The sequence below is a fragment of the Vipera ursinii genome (assembly GCF_947247035.1).
Source record: "Vipera ursinii genome assembly, chromosome: 2".
NCBI classification, from domain to species: Eukaryota; Metazoa; Chordata; class Lepidosauria; order Squamata; family Viperidae; genus Vipera; species Vipera ursinii.
Window position 1 is genome coordinate 68,090,687 of NC_139513.1, and position 25,702 is coordinate 68,116,388.

At 40.5% G+C, this 25,702-nt stretch overlaps 1 protein-coding gene across 4 annotated transcripts; it reads right to left on the bottom strand.

The window, feature by feature from the left end:
- Nucleotides 1-787: 787 nt before the first annotated feature.
- PARP3 (poly(ADP-ribose) polymerase family member 3) lies at nt 788-25,333 on the bottom strand. 4 transcript variants are annotated; one of them, XM_083350890.1, is made up of 12 exons: nt 24,737-25,333; nt 18,412-18,638; nt 16,397-16,522; nt 11,079-11,270; nt 9,142-9,277; nt 8,558-8,784; nt 6,814-6,981; nt 6,518-6,604; nt 5,825-6,002; nt 1,396-1,542; nt 1,195-1,299; nt 788-930 (listed from the first exon to the last, which is right to left on the bottom strand). In XM_083350890.1, the coding sequence occupies exons 2-12, from the start codon at nt 18,610-18,612 to the stop codon at nt 914-916; spliced, it is 1,584 nt and encodes a 527-aa protein (XP_083207016.1). In that variant the 5' UTR covers nt 18,613-18,638; nt 24,737-25,333; the 3' UTR covers nt 788-913. The 4 variants fall into 4 exon arrangements, with proteins under 4 accessions (XP_083207016.1, XP_083207015.1, XP_083207014.1 ...); XM_083350889.1 differs by having other exon boundaries at nt 803-1,299; nt 11,091-11,270; XM_083350888.1 differs by having other exon boundaries at nt 803-1,299.
- Between the last annotated feature and the right edge of the window lie 369 nt (nt 25,334-25,702).

Below are 25,702 nucleotides of genomic sequence, written 5' to 3' on the forward strand. Positions count from 1 at the left end.
TTGTTTTCTAGAGCATTGACTATTCCTGCTAGCTTAGTGTCATCTCTAAATTTGATGAGTTCTCCTTCTATTCCATCATCTAAGTCATTTATCAAGATACTGAAGAGTACTGGGCTTAAGATGGAACCTTGTGTTACCCTTCCTTCCATGTAGATGTAGTACCATTAAGGATTACTCATCGAGTATGGTTTGTCAGCCAGTTACAAAATCCATCTGGTGGCAATGCTGTCTATCCCACATTTTTCTAGTTTACCAAGAAGTAGGTTGTGGTCTACTTTGTCAAATGCCTTGCTGAAGTCTAAGTATGCCAAAGTATACCAGTGTGCCAAAGCCTGCACTTTTTCTGCCTACTTTTAATTTCAGTGGTTACTTCTTTTATTCTCCCTTCTTACTGATTGCTCTAGCAGTAACTCTTATATTTGATGTTAAGTATCTGCAGCAGCAATTTCTGAATTTATAAATGAAGGGGAGACAGTGAATGAAACCTTTACTAATGTGTAAAGTCATTTTTCTCAGAGCATCTACAATGTAGACGAAATATTATCAAGCAAAATCTGTTGGACTACCCTAGGAGAAAAAGGAAATCTAGCTGAGGAGAATGCATATGTCTGTAGCATAATGCTGAAGATTTAACCCAACCTTCACAAACAGCTTTGTTTCGTCATCCTGGTTCTTAGTTTCTACCAGATCATCTTAGCAAATGAAATGTAAGTAGCAAGGGTACTTAACATGACCCTGTAGAAGAAAATACAGAAGGGTGACACTGATTCAGTTTAATAGAGTTTCTTTTATTTTCAGCCTACGCAAATCCAAAAGGTTTCCAAAAGTCATTAGCCCTTGTCACAATACCCTTTACAGCAGCAGTCCGGCAATGATTTCATCTTTGTTTTGCTGGGCATCATCAAGTCCTGCGTTATGGAAGCCAGCATACTATTCAAAACAAGGTACGTTGCATTACGCTCTACTCTGCAGAACTAGGAGCCATGATTACTGAATGAACTCTGGATGGAGAACTGGAGAATATAACTGACCAACTCAAGGTAGGTACTTAAGACAGGCACTCAGCACTGAAAAGATGAGGGCCAGCAAATAAGTGGAATCTAGCAGAAAAAGCAGCCCAAGAAAAGCCTCAAAAATGGAGCTGGACCAGATAACGGATGCAACATTGACTCTCCTGGTAGATCAAGTACTCACTCTGGCTGAAGTGGCTGTTTTGGTACTTAGTCATAACGATGGGCTTTCCTTGTGGTATCAGCACTTTTTTCCCATCCAGGACAAACTCTTTATCACATGCAGGGTCTGGGGACATGAAAGCAAATGCAAATTAAGAAACTGAGAGGATTAGCAAGAGCTAATCAGGCTGCAAGTTATTAAACTGCAAGCCTTTAAACTTACCAGGTTCGGTACGGCCACAAGCCCGGACACTATCGTAACCTGCTGGGGGCTTACACAATGAATAGTCATCTTGAGTGATGCAATATACCTTGCCCAGGGCCACTTCATTCAGTAACATGATTCCCTCCCGTTTGGAGGTAGTGCCCACTGCAGAGAGAGAAAGGAAGACAGATGCTCATCTGATTAGATACCACTAGCTTCCTACCACTAGGGTTTAAGTCTCATACACTACTGAAATTCAGGTTTCCATTGCATTCTGGGGTCAGGACCAAATTTTCCTGCAGCCAGAGATCCTCCAAATACAGTGCATTCCTACTGTTTAGGATTCTTACTTTGTTATTCTACTTCTTTGCTCTACACTGAGACATTTCACATTTAACCCTTGACCTCCTCAAATGCTATGCATACTCACTGGCTCCTAGGGACCTTTTTGACTTTTTCCCGCTTAGGAAAGGGTGGAGTGGATGCAGTATAAATAATAAGAGGTTGAAATGCTGGTCGTAGGACAGCTGGCTTGCATACTTCCTGTTTATTAAATACTGCAGTTTTCCAATTAGCACATAAAAGATGGCCCTAGAAGGATATACTTTCAAGTGCTGGTTTCTTAGAATCTAGCTTTACCTGCTTTGGGAAAATGCCATTTTGAGGTTCTCAGCTGTTGGCCCATAAGATGGAGACATGGTTTATTAAGCTGTATTAATCTCATGGTGTAGGTCGGAATTAGGCCCAGCCTGACCCTACCTCCACCCTGGTGCCATCAAAACCTGACAACAAAACAGCCAGTTGTCTGTAGAGATTTTCAGTCACCCAGATCATAATGTGCTGGTACTTACCTTTAAAGCCCTACATGGCCTAGGCCCGGGATATTTGCAGGACCGTCTGCTGCCGGGAACGACCTCCCATCACCTAGTACGCTCACACAGAGAGGGCCTCCTCAGGGTGCCGTCGGCTAGACAAAGTCGGCTGGCGACCCCCAAGGGGAGGGCCTTCTCTGTGGGAGCGCCAGCCCTATGAAACCAACTTCCCCTTGAGCTCCGGATGGCCCGGGATCTCCGGTCCTTTCGCCGCGGCCTTAAAACATTCCTTTTCCATCAGGCTGACCTGGACTGACGACAGGGATTTTAAAATGTTTTTTAATTTTAATTTTAATTTATTTTATTGGGGCTGTTAATTTAATTCTTTTTAACTTTTGTATTGCTGTATTTTATTGTTGTTAGCCGCCCTGAGTCCTTCGGGAGATAGGGCGGCATATAAGTCCCAAAAATAAATAAATAAATAAATAGTCTCAAATATGTTTTTTTTTCCTTCAAAAGGCAACTGGACTGTTTTTGTCTTGATAAAGGAGGAGAAAATGTTTGGCTTCTGATCCAAGAAGCTTCATCAGTTCTGATGGTGGGGGGATGGAAAGATAGGTTCTGATAGGATGCCGGGGAGGGGATAGAAGGATTGTATTTCTTTGCAGTCATCTGGCCATTAGTACTCTCTGAAAGCTGTTGAGGCCACTAAGGCCTCAGAAAGTGCTAACAACCAGATGATTGCAAAGAAACACAATCCTCCCATCGACCCCACCATCCTATCAAAACTATCTTTCCCTCTCCCCACCATCCTGTCTCAACTGTCATTACTGTCCTTCCATTCCCCCAGCATCAGAATTAATGAAGCTTCTTGGATGAGAAGTGAAACGTTTTTTTCTTCTTCCTCAAGAAAAAACAGTCCATTTGCCTCTTGAAGAAAAAAGCACCTCTGAGAAAACAGCCAGTTGTTCAACAGAATTATTCCCCTTCTTCTCAAGTAGGGGGAATAGGCTTATACATAAGTAGGCTTATACATTCCTCCCTTAAAACAAGTGAAATCACAATGAAATTGAACCATTTTGCCCCTACATTTTGGGCCGCAACATTAAAGTTTTCAGAGAGTGCTAATGACCAGATGACTGCAAAGAAATGCAATCCTTCCGAACTGGGAGATCGTAAGTTCTAATCCTGCCCCAGACATGAACCCAGCTGGGATTTCTGGGGAAGAAATGGCAAACTGAAGACAGATCTGCTGAAAACAAAGCTGACAACTGCTGCAAAAAATGAAGAGCCAGCGAATAAACCAACTCTTTGTAATTCCTCTCCAAACAAGGAAAGGACTTGAAATCACCTTCAAGTGCTCCAGACAGTTGCTCTTTGCAGACAGTGGTCTCCGGTGGGTTTAAAGCAGTGGCGGGATACAAATACCTTAACATCTGGTTCTCTGTGTGGATGCAGGCCTGGGCCTCTGAGGCCTAGAATGGACTTCCAGAAGTGACATCAACGCATTTCCGGTAGGCCGTTCTAGGGCTGGGAGATCTCCAGGCCTCCCAGGCCTAAAACAGACTTCCAGAAGCAGCATGGGTTCAGTTGGTTCTCCAAAGTCAACAAGTTTAGCTACCAGATCTACCAAACTGGTGCGAACCGGCTGAATCCCACCACTGGTTTAGAGGTCTCGGAGATGAGGGAATAACCATCTTGCTCAAGTCACTGTTGGGCCTTTGAAAGGACACTGGGTTCACGTACTTCCTTTTCTAACAACTTTTGGAAATTGGTTGCTAACTAATAGGATCAGCTGTAAGAAACTTTTCGATTGATGGGTTTTATAGCACTGGGTGAGTTTCCTTCAATCCTTAGTGAAAGGAAATTTAAATACAAGTTTAAGAACTTTTATTGAAATAAACAGCAAAAGGGTGATTAGAACTTTGATTTTGGAAAGTTACAAATGGAATTAGGATCCAGATGGATTTGAAATAAGATTTTGGAATTATAAGAATCCTCTCCATGGGAAAATGCTTTTGTTTTGAATTCTTTTTCTAAAAAAATTATAGGATGGAACTCTGAAGTTTGGATACTACAGGGTATTTGAAGGAATTAAAGATTATAATTAAAGAATATTTAAATTTCATGTTTGAATACAGAATTGAGCTAAATATTTTAACATTCTAGATTTTGAGGGATATTTTTTAATAGTGGACTCAGAAGTTAATTTTAAGACTGTCCTTGTATAGATAGACTCTGCTTAAAAGATGTTATGGAAGAAGAATAAGTTTTACTGGAGAAGCCTGAGGCTGATCTGAAAGTAGATTTAAAAATGACAGGCTACAAGAATGATATGGAAAAAGAAGCTAATTAAAAGGAATATACAATTAACAAACCAAGAGAGTGACCTGGATAATTTATAAAAGAGGCTTGTTAAAGCTTTGAAGAATTTGTGAGAAGGGACAAAGAAAAAATGAAAATGAATCAAGGACATTATTTGAAGGAATTAAAGATCAAGATTGTTAAAAATAAAAGGAAGGAATATAAAGTTGGTTTATTTGATCAAGATTAAAATAGATATGCTTCTATCTCTGGTAATCTTAATGGACTTTTGCTGATCAGGATTAAAATGTTGAGCTTTTAAAGATTTGTTTCTAGATAAAAGATGGAATATGAGAAGAAAAGTTCATTTGTTATATTTTAAAAGAAGGTGTTAGTTTACTGAAATTGTTTATACTTGAGATGAAGTCATTTTTAAAATTTCACTTTTTTCTTTATTATATATTTTTTCTTTTCTATTTTTTACTGCACTTTCTATTTTTTAATGTTTTATTTTCTAATTTGTATTATAGTTTTTTCTCATTGTATGTCCTTTTTAATAAAATTACTATTAAATATAAAAATTAGACATGAACCCAGCTAGATGACTTTGGGCCACTCGCTTTCTCTCAGCCCTAATAAGTAGATAATGGCAAACCACTCCTGAAATCTTGCCAGGAACACTGCAATGATTTGTCCAGTCAGTTGCTCAGAGTCAATACTGACTCAAAAGTCACACCCATACAAAAAATGATAAAACAACTACCATAGCTGTGACAACTTTTTAGGATATTTTAAGACGGATGCAATATTGGGAGATAAATTATTATTCCATGAGAGAAAGTGACTAGCCCAATTGCACAGCTGGTTTGTGCCTAAGGTGAGACTAGAACTCATGATCCCCTGGTTTCTAGCATGATGCCCTAATCACTACAACAAACTGGTTCTCGTATATAGTCCCTGTGTATGATGTTTATGTGTATATGTGTTTGTACAGTGTATATATATATACTGTATATATGTACATCTATACGAGAGGTGTCAAACTGCTGGCCCACGGGCCGGATGCATCATGAAGAAACAGCGCCTACGTCGTGTGACGTCACTTGACTTGTCTGATCTATACGCACATATATAGAGAGAAAGAGAGAGAGAGACTGGTGTTGGTGTATATGGGTGTGAAGAGAGAGGCCCAAAATTCAAAGTTCTCCTGGTTTAACCATTACACCAAACTGGCTCTCTTGTCTCTCCCTCCCTTGTGTTACTCTTAGGATACAGGAAGCAGTAGCAAGGAGAGTTTGCAAATGGTAGAATAATAATGAATGTGGTCTCACCATAGCCTGCTGATTTACTGTTTTCAGAAGCAAAGTAAATTCCCTTGCCAACACGGCCACCAGAATGAGGCATGATGCGCAAGCCACTCTTCAGGATGGCAGCAACAACAGCTATGTTGGTCCCATGCCAGAGCAGACGCCGATTTTCCAAGTGGTCATGAGTCTTAAAACGATGGCTCTATTTAGGAAATGAAACAGGGAACTGAGCTAGTAACATCTTTGTTCCTCCTCAAGTCATATTTGAATAAAGGAAAGGTTTTCTGCCACTGCGGGGAAAAACCCCTGCAGTAGTTAGTAAATGGCCTTGTTTTTACTCTGCCAATGGATACTTATAGTCCTTTAAAGTCTTGATGTCTCACAATCGAAAGTGGTTTTATCATCTACCTGCCCCCATATCTCAGGAGGTAGGTCTAGTCAGATGGACTGCAGGGCTTTTGATCTCATTCTTTTGGTATTTCAAAAATATTTCTGACTCAATTGGGACATGCTCTGGGAATCAGTTACCAGAATCAAAGGAATACGACCTAAGAATTTTAAGGTGTCAGTTCTGATTATATGTTCCCATGGGCAGTCTTCCCCAACCTTTAGATGTGCCGGAATAGCCCTGCTCCCTTCAGCCAACATGATCTTAAGCAGAGACAAATCTCAGACCTAGAGCAGACCAGGGAAAGAGATATTCCTCTATGACCTTACCTCACCCTCTCTGTTCACCTTCCAAATATTCATGATACGAAGCTTTTGGTAAGTGGAGCCTGTCTCCTTCACATAGGTTTCAATCAGCTAGCAGGGTTGAGAGGAAGAAAAGTAAAGAAAGAAAGTGAACATCAAAGAATTGAAATGAGAATTAGTTAACCAACATTTCTAGCTGTGGAAGAGACTATCCCATCTGTTATCCTTTACCCAAGTGTTCCTGTATTGCACAGTCTCAGCTGCTTGGTGCTACCTCAAAATTTAAAGCAAATAAGAAGCAGATTGTAGGGCCATCTTACCTTATAGGCCTCAGATGATTGATCCACCAAGGTGAGCTCACACTTCAAAAGCCCATAATCCTTGTCCAGCGGGTGCAGAACTTCTTTCACCATTTCCTTCTCTTCCTCTTCCTCCTCCTCCTTCTTCTGGACTTGTAGACTCTGGGCCAGTTCAATATCTGCTAGCACCTACCAATAAAGTAAGCCAGTCAGCACCAACACTGGGATGCAAATGAGATGCACATGGAAGCAATAATTTTACATTTGGGCTGTTATCCTACATCCATTTCCAGAACAGCCAGCTCCACTGAAATTAAAAGGGCAATTATTTGGAATAAACACATTTAGGAACATGCTACTAGCAATGAATTGAACTAGTATGCATCTGCTGGCTTGAAAAGAAGAATAACAAACATGTTGTTTTAGTTACTAGATTTACATCCCGTGTTTCCTCAAGTATATAGCACTCCTTCCTTCAAAGTTTCCTCAGCACAATCTCTCTGTCAGGCAGGTTGGGCTAAGAGCTAGTGAGGTTTTATGCCTCAGAGTAGACTTCAACTTGGATTTCTTAGTCCTAGTGAAAGTCCAATTTCTTAACCAACTATTACCTTAATTTTATACTATAGAAGTATAGATATATAATCTATGCCCTCATGGCAAAATGTTTCATTAATTAAGGATCCAGCTGGGGACTATGAACTGTGGTTTTGTCATTTAAGAAGTGCAGGAGCTCAGTTGGCCTTTTTGTTCAGGTGGTTTTGTTTTACATGCCTACAGACTTCAAGGGATAAAGTAGCTTTCTCCTCCATTATTAAGCACATCAAACTATGTTATTACCACTGACCTAGATGTCCAAGGACAATTGCTAGGAAGTGCTCATCTTATTCAACTTATTATATTTCTTTTTAAATTTTAGGGCTAATATGAACACATAGAGGCTACGACGCGTGAGATGGAAGGGTGTGAAATACTACAGCTGCATTTCATAGGATGACTGAATTTATCCTCTAAAGCAGGGGTGTCAAACTGCCGGTCCGTGGGCCGGACGCGTCACGACAAAACTGCACCCACCCCATTGCCGGCAATGGGGAAAAAGCTCTGTGATGTCGCGAGTTTGACATGCCTGCTGTAAAGGAAAAATGCACAACTCTTTTGTGGCTAGGAGCCAACTTTTTTTAAAAATGTGATTTTTGTTTCACAGTCAAGAACTGCAGAAGCATGGTGGTAATGAGATGTCGCCCTTGGAGAAGACAGGGTCAGAAAACATCACCTAGTTTTCTCAATTTGGGAGTATTAGGTGTCTTATTAAGGCGTTACTTAGACTTTAATTATAGTAAAATAGTATACTTTTTAGAAAATTATCAGAAATTGGCAGAAAATCATACCATCCTTATTTGCAGTATTATATTGAATTTCAGCTGCATGATTTTAGAGGAACATGAGGGCAATCACAAAGGAATACAAAGACTGAATATGGGCCATGGATTGCCCACCTCTTTTTTATAAGGCATAATTCCAGGATATAATGTTTACAGCCACAAAGAAGCACATTTGTTACTTGCTTCAATTCTCTGATTTTTGTCAGCTAGCTTAGGCATCCCAAGTCAATGAATGGCTTCCGGAAGTTAATAAAGATAACACAAAACTGAAGACATGTCATCAAGGTATTTAGCATCCCAGCTTACGCACATAAAATTTGGATAGAAATCTTCCGTAATGACGATTTAAAACATGTGAAGGTTGATCCTTTCTGAGAACTGCTTACCAGGAGCATATCCTTCTTAGCTTGGACAACTTCTTGTGTATTGATGGATGGAGGCCGATTACGACCAAAGTTGTGGGGAATAATGGTATAAAAGCGAGATGAAAGTTCCTCCAGCTGCTTCTGGGAATGTGGTTGCTTCTTTAGAGCTTCTTCAACAGCTTCCAAGGCTTCAAAGCCTTTGGCAATCTGCTGCTTGCTCAACTTTCCCAATGGCATCTTCTTCACATCTGGCAGGGAAACAGACGTAAGAAATTTTTCATACTGATCAATCTAACACTTCCAGGATATTTACAAGTCAGTGGCTAAAGCCACCAGAATTGGAATACTATTGGCAATTTAAAGCTGTGTCCTTTAAGGTTTTCCCACTGAGCACTACCAGTGATTTCTAAATTGGTCATCATTTGTGAAGAAAGCCAAGGGACAAATCTGAACACTTTAATCCTCAGGCTTCCTAACTTTAATTGACTTGGCTTGATGCTAGACCAACCAAGATAAAACCATTCTGGAAAAAAAAAATCTGTTAACTGTACATAAAAGAAAGCGACGTTTCATGCTGCAGAAAAGTGCCCCGCTGAACCCTTTACCTATATTCATGGTCTGCATGGCTTCTTTAAACATGTCATTGCTGAATATAAGTGTCATAAGATTCTGGGTTTGCTTGTCCAAAGTGCAAGGCAGTATCTTTTGTTTGAATGACTTCACTCCATCCACATCGTCCACCTTGAAGACAAGAAGAATTACTTTGGGTCTGAATTCAGAAAATTCAGTTCCTCTAATGGAGCAGCATTAATTTTAAATGCACACTACAATATATATATATATCATAACACAGTGCAAACATCAATACTTTTAACCACATATTTTTCCATTAACCCTTTTATATATTATAACCAAATTCTTAGCAAACTTTATCATATTCTTAAACCTTCCTGTTTCAAATTCTAACAAAAGCTTATATATTTTATCAATTAGATGTTCGTTATCAAGCACAATTGTACTTCAAATACTGTCTCGGTTTGCTACATGCCATCAGTCTTTTTGTCCATTTTAAATATTTATGATAATAGTAAATGGGAAAGCTATTGACAATGATCTCTTTCTGCTGTTAATTTCTCTCTTGATCTAAGTTTGAATTAGCCTTGATGCTTCTCCAACAGTTCTCACTATATCAATCATTTGCCTCTCTGCTGTTTTTCTTTTATAATATGTTTCTTGATCATCTCTAAAGGTGCTTTTGGGCACAACCTGGGTTTATCTATTCCATATTCTCAATATGACAAATTCAATAAAATTGTTTTTGATAGCCACATTAACTTTAACTTTAGCATACCATAAATAGCCATGCATTCCAAACTGTAAGTTGATTGATTGAATTATTTTTTTTTGCACATGGCGATGGAGGCCTAAAGCGAAAAGGTTTTATAAAACCCAGCTGAAGGCCTAGGACTGGGGCAAGAACGCACATGCCCACAGTGAGGGCGCTGCGTGCCACCTGTGGCACACATGCCATAGGTTCGCCACCACAGTTCTAGGTACTAGATTTCCTAGTTTCTAACTCTAAAAGTTTCTTGTTTCTCAGAAACAGCCATTCTTTCATCCAGATCAAATAATAAGCAGTGAAATGCAATTTCAAATCTAGTAAACCCAATCCTCCTCTGCATTTTGCATCTTATAACACTTTATATTTAATTTTATATTTTAACTTTAACTGAAGATTTATATACAAAGAGACTCCTTTTTTTCTGTCCTACTGAAATAAAGTCTTCTCTCAAATTTTGCAGCTCAATTTTGCAGCTCAATTATTTGATATCTTTCTCCTAATGTCAAAAAAAGGTTTCTGCACAGAGTTTACTCTGAACCTCCTGCTTAAAAGTGGAACTCATCCCTCCCAACTCATCCTATCTCAATGGAATTTTCTTCTGTTTAGATTTGTCAGAAAAAAACAACTCTTTTCTCTTACGTAGTATTCTAGTTGGAATTTCTTTAAGTACAATTACATATGTACTATTAATCCTCAATTTAATATTACCGACAAAGTGGAAGTTTGGGAAAAGTAAGATAGGTGATATTAATAGAGAAAAGTTGGATAACTTCACATTACCGGAACTGAGAGAAAAAGAACGTGTTTAAGGTTTACAGTAATTCTAGAACAACCTATATAATAGACAAAAAATAGTTCAGTTTCTGTCTAATGTTTTGAACTGGGAGCTAACACTGAGCAGAGATTGATAAAAGTTTACAGAATTAATAAACATTTTGCAAAATTAAGAAATGTTCCAAGGGATGTCCTTGTGCACTTTGTCAGGAAGAAGACCGGAGATCATTTTGCAATAGGACTTGCACAGTTGTTAGAAACCTATAGATGTCCTGAGAAAATATTGCTGAACTGATTATTTTATCATTAAGCAAAGGTTCTCATCTCAATTCATTTTTACAGAAAATCATCCAGAAATCTATCTGTACTTCCAGATCCACTTACTTCCTAATGTATAGTACTAAAATGTATTCTTTAAACACTTGCCTTTACTGTTACCTCTTGTTCCTCTTTATCTTCAGGTTGCACTTCAATGAGGGTGTACTTGCCAACATGAGCAATAAAATTCCCTCGATTAGCCCATTTATTCTTTGTTTTCTCTTGAAATTTCTTCTCAAAAGCATTTATGGCAGCTTCCAAGGTTGGACAACCACTGAGTTTAGATTGCCCTACTTCCCCCTGGAAAATCATAGAACATTTATTAATCTTAAATTATCAGGAAAGTGTTTCCAACATTTACTGATCTTTTTTAAAAAAATTTTTTAGCTATGATGGCATCATCTGCCAGGTCTTACATTATTTCTCAGTTTTGAATATACCTGAACTTTAACCACAATTAGAATTTTACAGAATGAAACCAGGCTTACTTGATAACATAGCTTTTCTATCTAGCCTCAACATTTGAAAGCTTGCCTTCCTTTCATATTCATTCACTCTCTCCAGCTCAGTACTGACTTTTTCACTATCCCCTCTTCCTTTTCAATGAATATCAAAATAAATAAATGTACCAAGGCCTATAATAACCCTTTTCCTTTTTTTTCAAATTCACACACACAGACACACACGAGATATTATGATCAGTGCTGATAGAAATCAACTCTTTTTCAAGCAGAGATTTTCTGCCAAGGTATTCTGGAAAATTAAAGCCTTATATAGAATGAACTTTGGAGGAAAAGAAGGCAACTGTACCAGTTACTAGCTGCAATCTCAGACAGAGTTGTGTGTGTGTGTGTGTGGGGGGAATCAGGCTCTTAGATAAGTAGGCCTAGATGAGAAGTATAATCTGAGCTCCTCCAAGAGATCAGGAGAGATGGTTTTCAGAGAGGAGGTCAAACAGTAGCAATTTGAATATAAGATCCTCCTTTGAATTAAAATACAAAGGGCTTCCAACTTAATTAAGCTATCAGTAGATAAGCAGTCATAAGGGACGCGGTGGCTCAGTGGGTTAGGATGCTGAGCTTGTCGATCAGATGGTTGGCAGTTTGGTGGGTCGAATCTCAAGTGCTGCATAGCAGAGTGAGCGCCTGTTACTTGTCCCAGCTTCTGCCAACCTAGCAGTTCGAAAGCACGTAAAAAATGCAAGTAGAAAAATAGGGACCACTACGGTGGGAAGGTAACAGCGTTCCGTGAACCTTTGGCGTCTATAGTTATGCCGGCCACATGACCACGGAGACGTCCTCGGACAAGCGCTGGCTCTTCGGCTTTGAAACGGAGATAAGCACCGGCCCCTAGAGTCGGAAATGACTAGCATGCATGTGCGGGGGAACCTTTACCTTTACCTAGATAAGCAGTCAAGAGCCAGTCTAGTGGTTAAAGCAACAGGCTAGAAACCAGAAGACTGTGAGTTCTAGTCCTGCTTAGGTACAAAGCTATCTAAGTGACCTTGGGTCAGTCACTTTCAATCAACCCTAGGAAAGAGGCAATGGCAAACTGCTTCCAAAAGCTTGCCAAGAAAACTTGGTCTTTCGAAAGAGCACTAGATAATTACAACTAGGACTAAACCCATTTAAACTGGAAAATAAAAACAGAATTTACAGCTGCATGTTGCTGTCAAAGTTGTCTACTGCTTCTTCCGAAAAGAGTTCTCATATACTGTAGCTGCATTTTCATTTGTGTAGGCTATTTCCATATGATACTAGCTGTGGCAACTCACTGTCAATCTCATGCATTTGGGATGTATGGTAGCTAGGTGAAATTGATAAGAATTCCTCTTTTAGTGACAGGTCACAGTTGCAGTGGAGGGGTGCAGGGTGAAGTGGTGGATAGCTCAGTGTTCCCCTTTAATGTACAAGTGACCTCTCACTCAGTCTGTTTTTGGATGTACATCCAGGAATCCGCTGAAAAACAACTAAACGTGAATTCAAACTGACAGGTTGGTAGAACATAGTATTTTCAACTCACCTAATACTCTTCACTTACCTGATTGACTTTTTCATTTGGGCTACTTCTGAACATGGGCTTAATGTTTTTCCTCAAGGATGCTAGACTCATGTTCAGAAATAGCGTAAATGACAAGAAATAATAATAATAATAATAATAATAAGAAGAAGAAGAAGAAGAATAAGAATAAGAAGAAGAAGAAGAAGAAGAAGAATAAGAAGAAGAAGAAGTTGGAAGGGACCTTGGAGATCATCTAGTCCAGGGGTCGGCAACCTGAAAAAGCAAAAGAGCCACTGGGAACCGGTTCCATCACACATAAAAATAGTGGGAGCCGCACGCGTACATCCACGCACGCGCACGCGCATAAAACAAAATGTTTTGCGAATGTGCAAAACGTTTTGTTTTTTGCGCATGCACGTGCGTGGATACACGCACGCGGTTCCTTTTTTTACGTGCATGCACCTGCACGCCAGTGGCGACGGGTCTCCGTGGTGACGGGCGCTGGGTTGTGGCGCCACCTTCAGCCCGGGCGCCGCCGGAGCCACCCCCGGGACCTCCAAACTGCCGCCCCAACACCCGTTTGGATACCTGCTGGTGCCGGTTTAGGTCTCCAAACGGGTACTGCCGCTGCCCGTTCTGAGAGGTGCGCGCGCAGCTCTCCAAACCTTTGGAGTGGTGCGCGTGCACCTCCTCCCATTCGGAGTGGTGCGCGCGCACCTCCGCCTGTTCCGAGAGGTGCGCGCGCAGCTCTCCAAACCTTTGGAGTGGTGCGCGCGCACCTCCGCCCGTTCGGAGAGGTGTGTGCGCACCAGGCAACTGGGAGCTGCAGGAGACAGCTCAAAGAGCCGCATGCGGCTCTGGAGCCGCGGGTTGCCGACCCGTGATCTAGTCCAACCCCCTGCTCAGGCAGGAAACCCTATACCATTTCAGACAAATGGCTGTCCAGTCTCTTCTTAAAAACTTCCAGTGTTGGAGCATTCACCGCATCTGGAGGCAGGTTGTTCCACTGGTTAATTGTTCTAACTGTCAGGAAGTTTCTCCTTAGTTCTAGGTTGCTTCTCTCCTTGACTAGTTTCCATCCGTTGCTTCTTGTCCTGCTTTCAGGTGCTTTGACTCCCTCTTCTTTGTGGCAGCCTCTGAGATATTGGAACACTGCTATCATGTCACCCCTCACCCTTCTCTTCATTAAACTACACATACCCAATTCCAGCAACCGTTCCCTATATGTTTTAGCCTCCAGTCCCCCAATCATCTTTGTTGCTCTTCTCTGTACTCTTTCTAGAATCTCAACATCTTTTTTACATCGTGGTGACCAAAACTGGATGCAGTATTGCACAGATCTGTCACCCAGTCAATTTGAAAGGCGGCTAAAACTTTCATTCTTTTTTTTAATTGCAAATTTTATTATTTAAAACTTTGGACAAAGTGTTAATGGTCTGACATTCCTTCTTGTCTACATCATTTTTGTATTTTATACACATATATACATTTTATGTACATATCATTTATATACAATTATACAATATTCAATCTTATCAACCATCTTATTCTAATAATGTGTGAAATCAGCATCCTGTATATCTCTATTTAGACCTTTCTTTCTGTTCCCACCATAGGTAAAACTTATTCCAAATTTGTAATAATCTGACTGATCTTTATTTTTAATTTCCATAGTTAACTTGTCCATTTCTGCGCATGCCCAAATTTTATTTATCACTTCATTCTCATCAGGTATTTCACTATTTTTCCATTTCTGGGCGAACGTCATTCTCACTGCCGTGATGATGTGTATCATTATATATAACTCTTCTTTGGTATATTTCTCTGTTGTTATGCCAAATAGGAAAAATTCTGGTTTATAATCTACTCTCCGTCCTGATATTTCTTCTACACATATCCATATCCTTTGCCAATACTTTTGCGTCTTATTGCAGGACCACCAAACATGAAAATAAGTACCTATTTCTTCAGAACATTTCCAACAGCTAAAACCTTCATTCTTATGTGCACCTGCCCATAGTTACCCAAATCCATCCCATAATATGTTAAAAGGAAGCAGTTGCTGGCTGTTTCCTACATGGGAAGGTCAGGGGACACTGGTTTAGGAGGGGAAATCTACCAACCACTGACTTAACTTGTCCTGCATTAAAACACCGTATTAATCAAAAGTCTTGTCACTAAAGCAGAATAGAGCTCAAGTACCGGGACAGTACGCATTACTCTTGCATATTTTTCTTCTGACCCAAGGATATATGAATTGTGTTTGTGGGAACAGGCTATATGGGAAGATCCCCGGATTATCTCTTTTTGTTTGCTTCCTATATTTTGTCTTTCCAGACCGGAGGAACCCATCTCTATGAATACCTGGTGGGTATAATTCTACTCACCTATCTAATTATGGATCTTAGTGAATGAATTGCAGGATCCCAACTGGGGGATTCTCAGTAAAGGCATGCTCTTTCAGAAATCAGGTTAGAGATTTTGTAGTTAAATTTGAACTGGACCTAGAAATTAACTGCTAACCAGCATGGATGACAAAGGATTGCTATGGATTGTAATGGCCAAGCCCATCAAGCTACCCTCTTTTGAATAAACTAAAACATCTCATGCATTTTCAAATAGTGATACCACTAAAATAACCTAAAGAGGAACTCACCAAATAGCCAATAATAGCTGCAGGTCTGTTATTTCTGCCCACGCATAGCATATTTGAGCCACTGTGAGAATTATCAGTTCCAGAGCATTCCCATGCTATATTTCTGTTCCTGGAGAGAATGGATCTCCTTCAAGAACAGTGTTAAACTCTACTTTTTTATTAAAACCAATGAACCACTCATAAACAGCAGCATGGCTCACACCTCACACTAAGCCAGAAATGTGAGTATGCACGAAGGAGTTATAAACCAACCTGGCATTATGCATAAACTGAGCCACTAGAAACGTATGTAATAATAGCTGAAACAAACCATAGCTTAAGACAACATATTATCAAGACTGAATTTTAACTTACTGGCAATCATTCTAGCTCATTTTTTACTCTTTTTTTTTTAAAAAAAACCTGTTATAATAAATTTGACTTTTGACTTATAATGCTAAGAGACCAAGATTGCATGTCTCGTCTTGTCCAAGTACTGCAGGTTACGAGGAAACGCCTTCTTTTCTTGATACATAGCAGCAATTAGTACTACATTCAGCAAAGCAAATTGTCATTTAGGAAACACAGTTGTTCAACTACGGTATATTTTATGATTGAAATTTTAGTAATTGCATGCCTTGTTCTGCAATCACTGGGCATAATGAGGCTAATAATGCAAAAGCTGTCTTAGGAAGAGGCTACCTACCATGTCCCCACTAGACCTGAACTGTTGAGAAACAAGGTACCAATCCTTCCATTTATGGAGACAAATTGTGATTGTGAGACTTACCACACGGCCCCAGCGGTTCCAGCAACTGTAGTTCCCATTTTGCTCTATCAGCTGGATGATGTAGAATTTGTTGTTGTTATGGCCAATGTTGGTTTGGTTCAGCATACAGTCATAGTCCTCGTAAATCTAAAGTGATAAAAGAGGAAGCAATGGCACACCGGGAATATGAATATGCTGCTTCCAAAACACCCATAAATCCACTGCCAAATTGTAGTTTGGAGCTTTGATTTTGAACCTTTACCTGTCTGGCTCAGGGCCATCCTTATATTTCAAACTACACCTGCATTGAACTAATGGGAAGGGAATAATGACACAGCATCAGGGGCATTATGAAAAATGGCACAAAGTTCATAATGTGTTACTGGGACCTGTGCCAAGTAGTATTGTATCCTGCATTTTATTTGTTCAGCAAGTAATGGAGTCCAGGACCTATGACAGACATGCATTCAGGTTGGAATCTGATTTACATCCCACCCACTACTCCCAGAGAGGCACCTTCAGCTAACAAGATTTCTGTTTGGCTTGGTTTGGTGGAGAACATTCTAAAGAGTGAAATACAATGCAGTATGCTGGTTTGAGACCATCATAAAGATTTGATTGGATTTAAGTACAATGCATCCGTCTGCCAGGAAAAAACTATTAGCTAATGAGACTTCATCATGGAAAAAACAGATTTCTGGCCAAGAAATTTTCTTCTCCTCCCAGACTGACTATGTGTTTTGAATAGACATGCAAAGCAAAAATTCTACTATGCAGAGGAAACCTGAAGAAGCAGGCTACATACAGATTCCTATTTTTCCTCTGCTAGTGCCATCCAAATATATTGGGGGGGGTGTCTAATCTCCTAGCATTGCTAACCAACTTAGCCCACTTACAGCCCAAAACATCTGGAAGGGAATGCCCCTGTTGTAAGGAAAGCCAGACACAGGTGATCATTTGGCCCTACATTCTCAGCAATAGCCATATCGCTTAGACTTATATACCATTTCACAAGGCCTTACAGCAGGGCTTTTCAACCTTTTCACCCATTGTACCACTTTTAGGATATGGCAACATCCAAGTACCACCAGTTGCCTAGCAAGGTGTCAAAAACTTGATGACCAAAAAAAAAAAGTAAAAAAGTGATGAAGTACAGGTAGTCCTTGACTTACAACAGCTCGCTTAATGACTGTTCGAAGTTACAATGGCACTGAAAAAAGTCCCTCCCAAGCCACAGCCTAGCAAGACACCTGCCTGGCCGCCTGGCTGCGCTCTTCCTCCTGTCCGAGGTTTTCATTGTTGTGAGCATTTCTGTTGAGGACTGGCAACGGGGGTGGGGTGGGGTGTTTGGTTTTTATTTGCCCCATCTGCTGGGTGGTTGCAGCAGGTTTTGGTCACTTCACATGACCCTGGGACACTGTGACCGTCATAAACATGAATCGGTTGCCAAGCATCTGAATGTAAATCACAAGACCCTGGAGATGCTGCCACATTCCAGCTGATCGGCGCTTCTTCTGGGCTCAGCAGAAGCACCAGGATCAGTGCTGCTTTCCAGATGATTGGCGCTTCTTCAAGGCTCAGCAGAAGCACTAGGATCCGCACCGAGCTCTAGCTGACAGTCCTGAAGAAGCGCCAATCAGCTGGAAAGCAGCACTGATCCTGGCACTTCTGCTGAGCCCTGACAGCCCTGCAGCTCCAGCCGTCTCTCACTCAGGCTTGTGCGATCCTGCCACCGGTTCAGCTCATTCCCCTCCCCCGTTACTTCTCTAGGATGGTCACGTACCACCTGCCAGGTGCCAATGTACCACAGGTGGTACTCGTACCACTGGTTGAAAAGCCCTGCCTTACAGCCCTCCCTAAGCAGCTTATAGAGTCAGCATATTGCCCCCAACATCGGGCTCCTCATTTTACCCACCTCAGAAGAATGGAAAGCTGAATCAGCCTCGAGCCATTCAGTCGAACTGCTGGCAGTCAGCAGAATTAGCCTGCAAATACTGTACTCTGACCACTGAGCCACCATGGCTCTTTACTCTCACCTGGGCACTGTCATCATGACTCAGCTGACAGGCAGTATCAATTTTGGCCTTGGCCTTCTCCTTGGGAGCTGCTTTCAGTGCTGCCATAGTGGACAGGAAATTGTCTTCCTCGGGTTCAGGTTTCACCTCTGGATCCTTTTTAACCTTCTTGCCCTTGGTGGCAGCCCGAGTTTGGGCAGCTGCTTTACGCTTTGGAGGCATGGTTCCTGTCCAATGTTAACTGTTACCTGAAAAAAAATAAAACTGGTATTGAGATTTACTTCTTCAGGGTACTATGGACATTGCCCCAATAAACAGATCAATTCCTGGCATCATCCTTATTGTTACCAATTCATATTAATTACTGCAGAATTAAGGCCTCTTCACTGAAGATTATACACCACAATCTACTATTCTGCTCCAGTCATGCTGGTCCAGTGTAGGCCAGTTGATAGCCAGTTGATAGCTTTAGCCCCACTCTTAGTCTAGCTTTTTAACCACTACTTCATACTCATTTTCAGTTCTATGCAGTGCTTTTTTTGTAAAAGAAAAAGGTGCCGGAACTCACACATCTCATCCAACCCGCCTTGCCTACCCTATAAGGTTCCATCCAAAAAAGGTGCCGGAACTCCGTTCTGAGCGTTCTATGACAAAAAAAGCCCTGGTTCTATGTATTCAAATTAAATGGGAAAGGAAAACCCTGCCAGCTAAAATCTTATGTTAGTAGCAAAATAAACACAAAATTCCAGGACAAAGACAGATCTGGGGGGGGACCCCTAAAGTGATAATTCTGCTGGTTGGTTAATTGATTAAAAAAAATACTGGAAATGATGCTGAACCCTTTGGCAACTATTTTGGCAAAATCTCATTAATATATTTGTAAATCTTAGTGAGAAACAGGAGACTCTCAGAGTGTAAGCTAAAAGTGTAAATGTGATGTGCTGAAAAACCAAATAAATCCTGTGAACAGCAGCACATACAGTGACTGTAAGAAAAAAAAATGTTTCTAGGTTGTGTTTTTCCAAGGAATCTTTATTACTAATCATTAAAGGGAAGCTGGAGAAAGGTTTTGCCTTTGAAAACATACTTAAAAGTTACAATTCTAATCTTCCCCTTTCCAATTCTAATTGTTTTGTTTGACTATTTGGTTTCAGTCAACCACAGGTGTATGTACATATATATACATGTAGTTTGACAGATTCCCCAAAGGAGCCAGTTTTTATTTAAAAATGCAGCCTAATTGCTACTGAAGCCACAAAACCACACCATAGGCAAGCAGGAATAGATAATTCATAAAGAGTTTCTAAGCTTATTCACAATTTTGTCCTCAGATTATGAATAAGTGTAAATTTTCACCTCCAACCAGCCTTTCTATAATTGTACTCCTTGGACAGATCTTCCTATCTTTCTATTATAAAATGTTTCTGGAAGCCTTCACAAGTTTTTATTAGTTTGGAAATTTTACCAGATAAACCTCAGGGTATTTGGAATTTAGTTTTCTCATTAAGTAGATATTCATGGCAATCCCATAAACAGAACCATAAATTTTTCTCATTGCTTCCCAACGTTAATAAGCATGGTTCTAAATTACTCTCATTTTCAACAAAGTATATAAGGCTACTCAATTAAGTGACCATCATAATACCATTAGGATTGCCTTGCTCATTCTTAGGAATTGGCAAGGAGAAAGCTGATTAAAAAGCATATCCAAACTAGTAGGCAAAATATGAAATATATAGTCCTGAGTTACAAAGTTAACTTGTATGCAAGTCTTCGGTGCAATTTCTTAACAATGCACAAACATACACATTTCAATTTTAGTCAACAAGAGGGGTGTTTTTTGTAGCCATACAACACAAACTTAAATGCATATGCAATATAGAAATGTGTTAGAAATGCATTTAGGGAAAGACAAACTTTATTTCACCTGATCCAGAAAGTATCCTAGAAGTTCTGTACATAGGTTCTGTACTGAATGTGGCATCCTATAATATGTCTGCCCTTATTATGAAATGGCTAAAACATCATTAAAGACACAATTACAACTATTACATAAAAACTACACTCACAAGAAACGTGAAGATGCAAATTACTATATAAATGAATTACAGTTAAAAGGTTTTCATCAAAAGGACAAAACACACATGCAGAGCCTATGAAACATTAAACCCAAACCAAGATTCCCTACAACTGCCTTGGAAAAAACTCCCACCAAAATCATGGCTGGGATGAGATCATGAGAGAGACATCTCATATTTAAAATACTCTCAGAGAGCTATTTTAATCTTAAATCTTTCCTCTCTTGACATGTTTTACATTTCTGCAAAAGTTTAGCATGCTAAAAGGACTCAAGGTCTCTCTAAAAAATAGCATATTACCTATAATATGTATGGACATGGCTAATTCTGAGCTCCCAAATATGTACTGAAATAATGTATTTGCTTTTTCCATGTACTTCAGTATTAAATGATACCTGAATCTTGTAATGATAAAATCATTCAAATATTATTTATTTTCTAGTGTTTTATATTTTAAGATTGCTTATTCACCAATCACTCTGAGTGGTTTGCAAAGGATGAATTTATTAATTATATCTACAGTGAGGGGAAATAAATATTTGCTCCCCTGTTGATTTTGTACATTTGCCCACTGACAAATGATCAGTCTATAATTTTAATGGTAGATTTATTTTAACAGTTAGAATAACAACAAAAAATCCAGAAAACCGCATTTCAAAAAAGTTATAAATTGATTTGCATTTTAATGAATGAAATAAGTATTTGACCCCTTCCCAAAATAAGATTTAGTAGTTGGTGGCAAAAGCCTCGTTGGCAATAACAGAGGTCAGATGTTTCTTGTACTTGGCCACCAGGTTTGCATACATCTCAGGAGGGATTTTGTCCCACTGCTCTTTGCAGATCTTCTCCAAGTCATTAAGGTTTTGAGGCTGACTTTTGGCAGCTCAAACCTTCAGCTCTCTCCACAGATTTTCTATGGGATTAAGGTCTGGAGACTGGCTAGGTCACTCCCGCAGCTTAATGTGCTTCTTCTTGAGCGACTCCTTTGTTGCCTTGGCTATGAGTTTTGGGTCATTGTCATGTTGGAATACCTATTCACAACCCATTTTCAATGCCCTGGCTGAGGAAAGGTTCTCATCCAAGATTTGACGGTACATGGCCCGGTCCATCGTTCCTTTGATGCAGTGAAGTTGTCCTGTCACCTTAGCAGAAAAACACCCACAAAGCATAATGTTTCCACCTCCATGTTTGATGGTGGGGATGGTGTTCTTGGGGGTCACAGGCAGCGAGTTGGGGTCACTCCTCCTAATACAGCGAGTTGAGTTGATGCCAAAGAGCTCGATTTTGGTCTCATCTGACTACAACGCTTTCACTGTTCTCTAAATCATTCAGATGTTCATTGGCAAACTTCAGACATGCCTGTACATGTGCTTTTTTAAGCAGGGGGACCTTGTGGGTGCTACAGGATTTCAGTCTATCACGGCGTAGTGTGTTACCAATTGTTTTCTTGGTGACTATGGTCCCAGCTGCCTTGAGATCATTGACCAGATCCTCCTGTGTATTTCTGGTCCGATTCCTCACTGTTCTCATGTTCATTGAAACTCCACGAGGTGACATCTTGCATGGAGCCCCAGACCGAGGGAGATTGACAGTTATTTTATGTTTCTTCCATTTGCAAATAATCGCACCAACTGTTATCACCTTCTCACCAAGCTTGGAGATAGTCTTGTAGCCCATTCCAGCCCTGTGTACGTGTACAATCTTGTCCTGACATCCTTGGACAGCTCTTTGGTCTTGGCCATTGTGGAGAGTTTGGAATCTGATTGATTGATTGCTTCTGTGGACAGGTGTCTTTTATACAAGTAACAAGCTGAGATTAGGAGCACTCCCTTTAAGAGAGTGCTCCTAATCTCAGTGTATATACCTGAGAGCCAGAAATCTTGCTGACTGATAAGAGGATCAAATACTTATTTCACTAATTAAAATGCAAATCAATTTATAACTTTTTTGAAATGCATTTTTTTTGTTATTCTGTCTCTCACTGTTAAAATAAACTTACCATTAAATTTATAGACTGATCATTTCATTGTCAGTGGTCAAATGTACAAAATCAGCAGGGAATCAAATAATTTGTTTCCCCTACTGTACATCTGCCTGTAAGAGCTCAAGGGAGCATATATAGCATTGCTTCCTCCATTTTCCCTATTACAACATCCATGTAAAGTAGACTGAGCTCTTAGAGGGTGACTGGCCTAAAATCACCCAGTGAGGCTTCCATAGCTAACGGTGATCTATCTGTAGAAGACAGTCTGTATTAGGCTTTCTATAGGTAGGATGGTTGTAGGAAAGAGATTCTTCAAATTGGAAAGTGACCTATTCATTTCAAAGCTTTAAAAGGTAGTTGATGAAGCAGGGAAAAAGGATCCTAAAATTATCAAAGGAACATGTACATTAGAGGGTTTTGAAAAGGATGGATGATAAGGTACACGGGTCTCAAGAAACCAAAATATAAACCTTTCCAAGTACAGATGTAACAAGATGTTGAAATGACCAGACAATAAAGGTCTGCCCGGGATGGCCCAATATTTTTCTATAAAGTGGGCATAAAATAATTAATGTGCCTAAAGTTGTGAACAAATGCATACTATTGTTCATAAAAATACATGAAATATATATTCTCCTCACACATTCCATGGACACAAAGCACTAAGGGCTCCTGTGAAAATAATAGCAATAATAATGTGCCAGTTGGTTTTCAAGGAAAAATACAACTTAAAAGGTCTGCATCTTGGCTTCTATTCATTAGCTTTCAATGTGGAAATCTCCATGGCAAAGAAATTCTCTCTGACAGGTCACACATCAATGGCAAGTAAGTTACAACCGCTCACTTATTTTACTATAAACACTATATACTATATACACTTCCCTGTATATACTGATATCAATGAGGTACATCAAAAGTGTGTGGGATGGTGAGCAGGAGAAGCAAAATAAAACCACCCATTTCCTGATTTACATATTTTGGTGTTTCAGAGCCTTTTCCTGCTGAGGTATCCTCTGTTGTCCCCAATTGAGCCTGGTGCTGAAGCCAATGTAGGCTGCCAGACAAGAGGTGCAGGTTTTATTTCCTTTTATTGAAACGCTCCAAGAAAAGGGGTCCTGTCCAAAATGCCAAGGACCCTCGAACCACAGAATTAAGAAAGGTTTATACATTTTTACTAAAGCAGAAGGCGGGATAAGGTGGGATATATAAAAATAACTAATTAAACATTTTAGTAATGATCTAACAATTATTCTATTGGTCTAGACATCCCTATTCTCAAGCCTTGGCTAATGAATGCTTCCGGAGTTATCTAGTACATATTCTATTTGCTCTGGGCCATTTCTATTCTTAGCTTCTAGCTGAGCTATACTAGATGCCTAACTCTTCCTGTTTTATCAGCTTTCTAACCACTCAGAATTATTACCAGCTTTACATGTGCATATTCCCTGTGAATAATCATTCTTTGTTCTTGCCAAACTCCACAATTAGTCTAGTCTCCTTTCAAATGTATGCCATAACCTGTTTTTAGCAGACAGCCCATCATTCTGTGAATTAACTTTTAGTTCCTGTGATTTTCTGCCACTATGAAAGAGTGGCCAAGGAGGATGGGAACTGTAGTAGTACGCAGCTGGAGAAGGCATCAAGATTGTCACAGACAATTAGGGAAGCAACCATTTATAAACCAGACTGAAGTGTGTTTTCTCTAAAAGTTGCTGCAGGGGCCTCTAAGCCTTTCAGAGTTAGCTTCAGTAGTAGGAATACTCCCCATCCCCCTAATACCAGGAGCAACATCAAATCCCGTTTTGAATGGTGACTTCTGTCGAGGTTGGCCTTGTTTCAACATCACTTCATTGACAAGTTCATCCCAGAATAACAAATCAGGGCAGCTGTGGTTCATTTTATTTATTTTTTATTTTAATTCCATTTATATCCCGCCCTTCTCCGAAGACTCAGGGCGGCTTACAAGCTTAGCAGTAGCCTTCATTCTATGTATATGCTTGCTTGTTAGGGCTTTCACACACACCCCCAAGCGGCATTATTACAAAGTCAGCTTAATTGCCCCCAACAATCTGGGTCCTCATTTTACCTACCTCGGAAGGATGGAAGGCTGAGTCAACCTTGAGCCTGGTGGGATGCGAACCTGCACTAATTGCAGGCAGCTGGTGTTACTTAAGGAGGCATTAGCCCACTGCTCCACCAAGGCTCTTTCATCTTTCACGGTTTCCTCTTTTGGCAACAAACCCATCAAAACAAAGTTAAAGCGCGGTCTATTTTTAAAGCCCACCTTCTCTTTGCTTGAAGTACAAACTCACCCGAGGAGCGGGGAGGTTCTCCTTGTTGCCCGGAAATCCCCCCGGAAAAGCCAAACGCCGGCACCGGGCAGGCAGCAAAACAAGCCTGGACAAGCCAGAGGTCGTCAGGGAGCGCCGCTGCTTCGCTTCCTGCCCCTCCTGACGGCCAAGCTCAGCCCTCGACGGCTCAGCAATAGCAATACGCCTCTCTGGGGAAGAGTGCCAAACCGGCCTTCTCCGATCCGCTGGCCGGGGAGGAAGCGCCGAACTACCCCGGGCCGGATCAGTGGCGAAAGGGGAGAACCGCTGCAGAGATCAAGCAGCATCCTTCTCCGGCTTCCGTTGCCTCCGTTTTCGTTTAACGCAGAGCCACCGTGTCGGTCAGGTGACGATTCGTGAAATCTGAGGTTTATTCGCGTTTCATTTACACCGTCCAGAAAGCCAAGAGGAAACTTTTTTTTTTTAAAGTACCGTGGAGTCAGCGCGAGCGGGAAATACCCCGATGTCCGCCAACGCTTTTCTGATTTCTGTAACGGAGATGCCCTTTTATCCTGTGTAATTTTGTGGGCAAGTTAATAATAATAATAATAATAAAAATAGCCACGACCAAATATGCTGACTCTGTAAACTAGGAGTCTTCAAACTTGGCAACTTTAAGACTTGTGGACTTCAACTCCCAGAATTCCTCAGCCAGCGCAGCTGGCTGAGGAATTCTGGGAGTTGAAGTCCACAAGTCTTAAAGTTGCCAAGTTTGAAGACCCCTGCAGTATAAACCGTTTAGAGAGGGCTGTAAAGCACTGTGAAGCGGTATATAAGTCTAAGTGCTATTGCTAATGCTGTTCTGGGGTTTCTGCAGGCAGCAGTCGTCGCTTCTGTCCTTATGCAGCAAAATCCGCGCTCCACTGCGTCGGTACGGCTCCAAACCCTCGAGAAGGGCTGCCTCTCACTGTTCGGCATCC

What these genes read in the sequence shown, in the direction of transcription:
- PARP3 (XM_083350888.1), bottom strand. Translation starts at nt 18,612, where the DNA reads ATGCCTCCAAAGCGTAAAGCAGCTGCCCAAACTCGGGCTGCCACCAAG. An exon ending in GTCATGATGACAGTGCCCAG is followed by an intron (nt 16,523 to 18,411) that starts GTGAGAGTAAAG and finishes TTATCACTTTAG; the next exon opens with ATTTACGAGGACTATGACTG. An exon ending in TTGTGGCCGTACCGAACCTG is followed by an intron (nt 1,300 to 1,395) that starts GTAAGTTTAAAG and finishes TCATGTCCCCAG; the next exon opens with ACCCTGCATGTGATAAAGAG.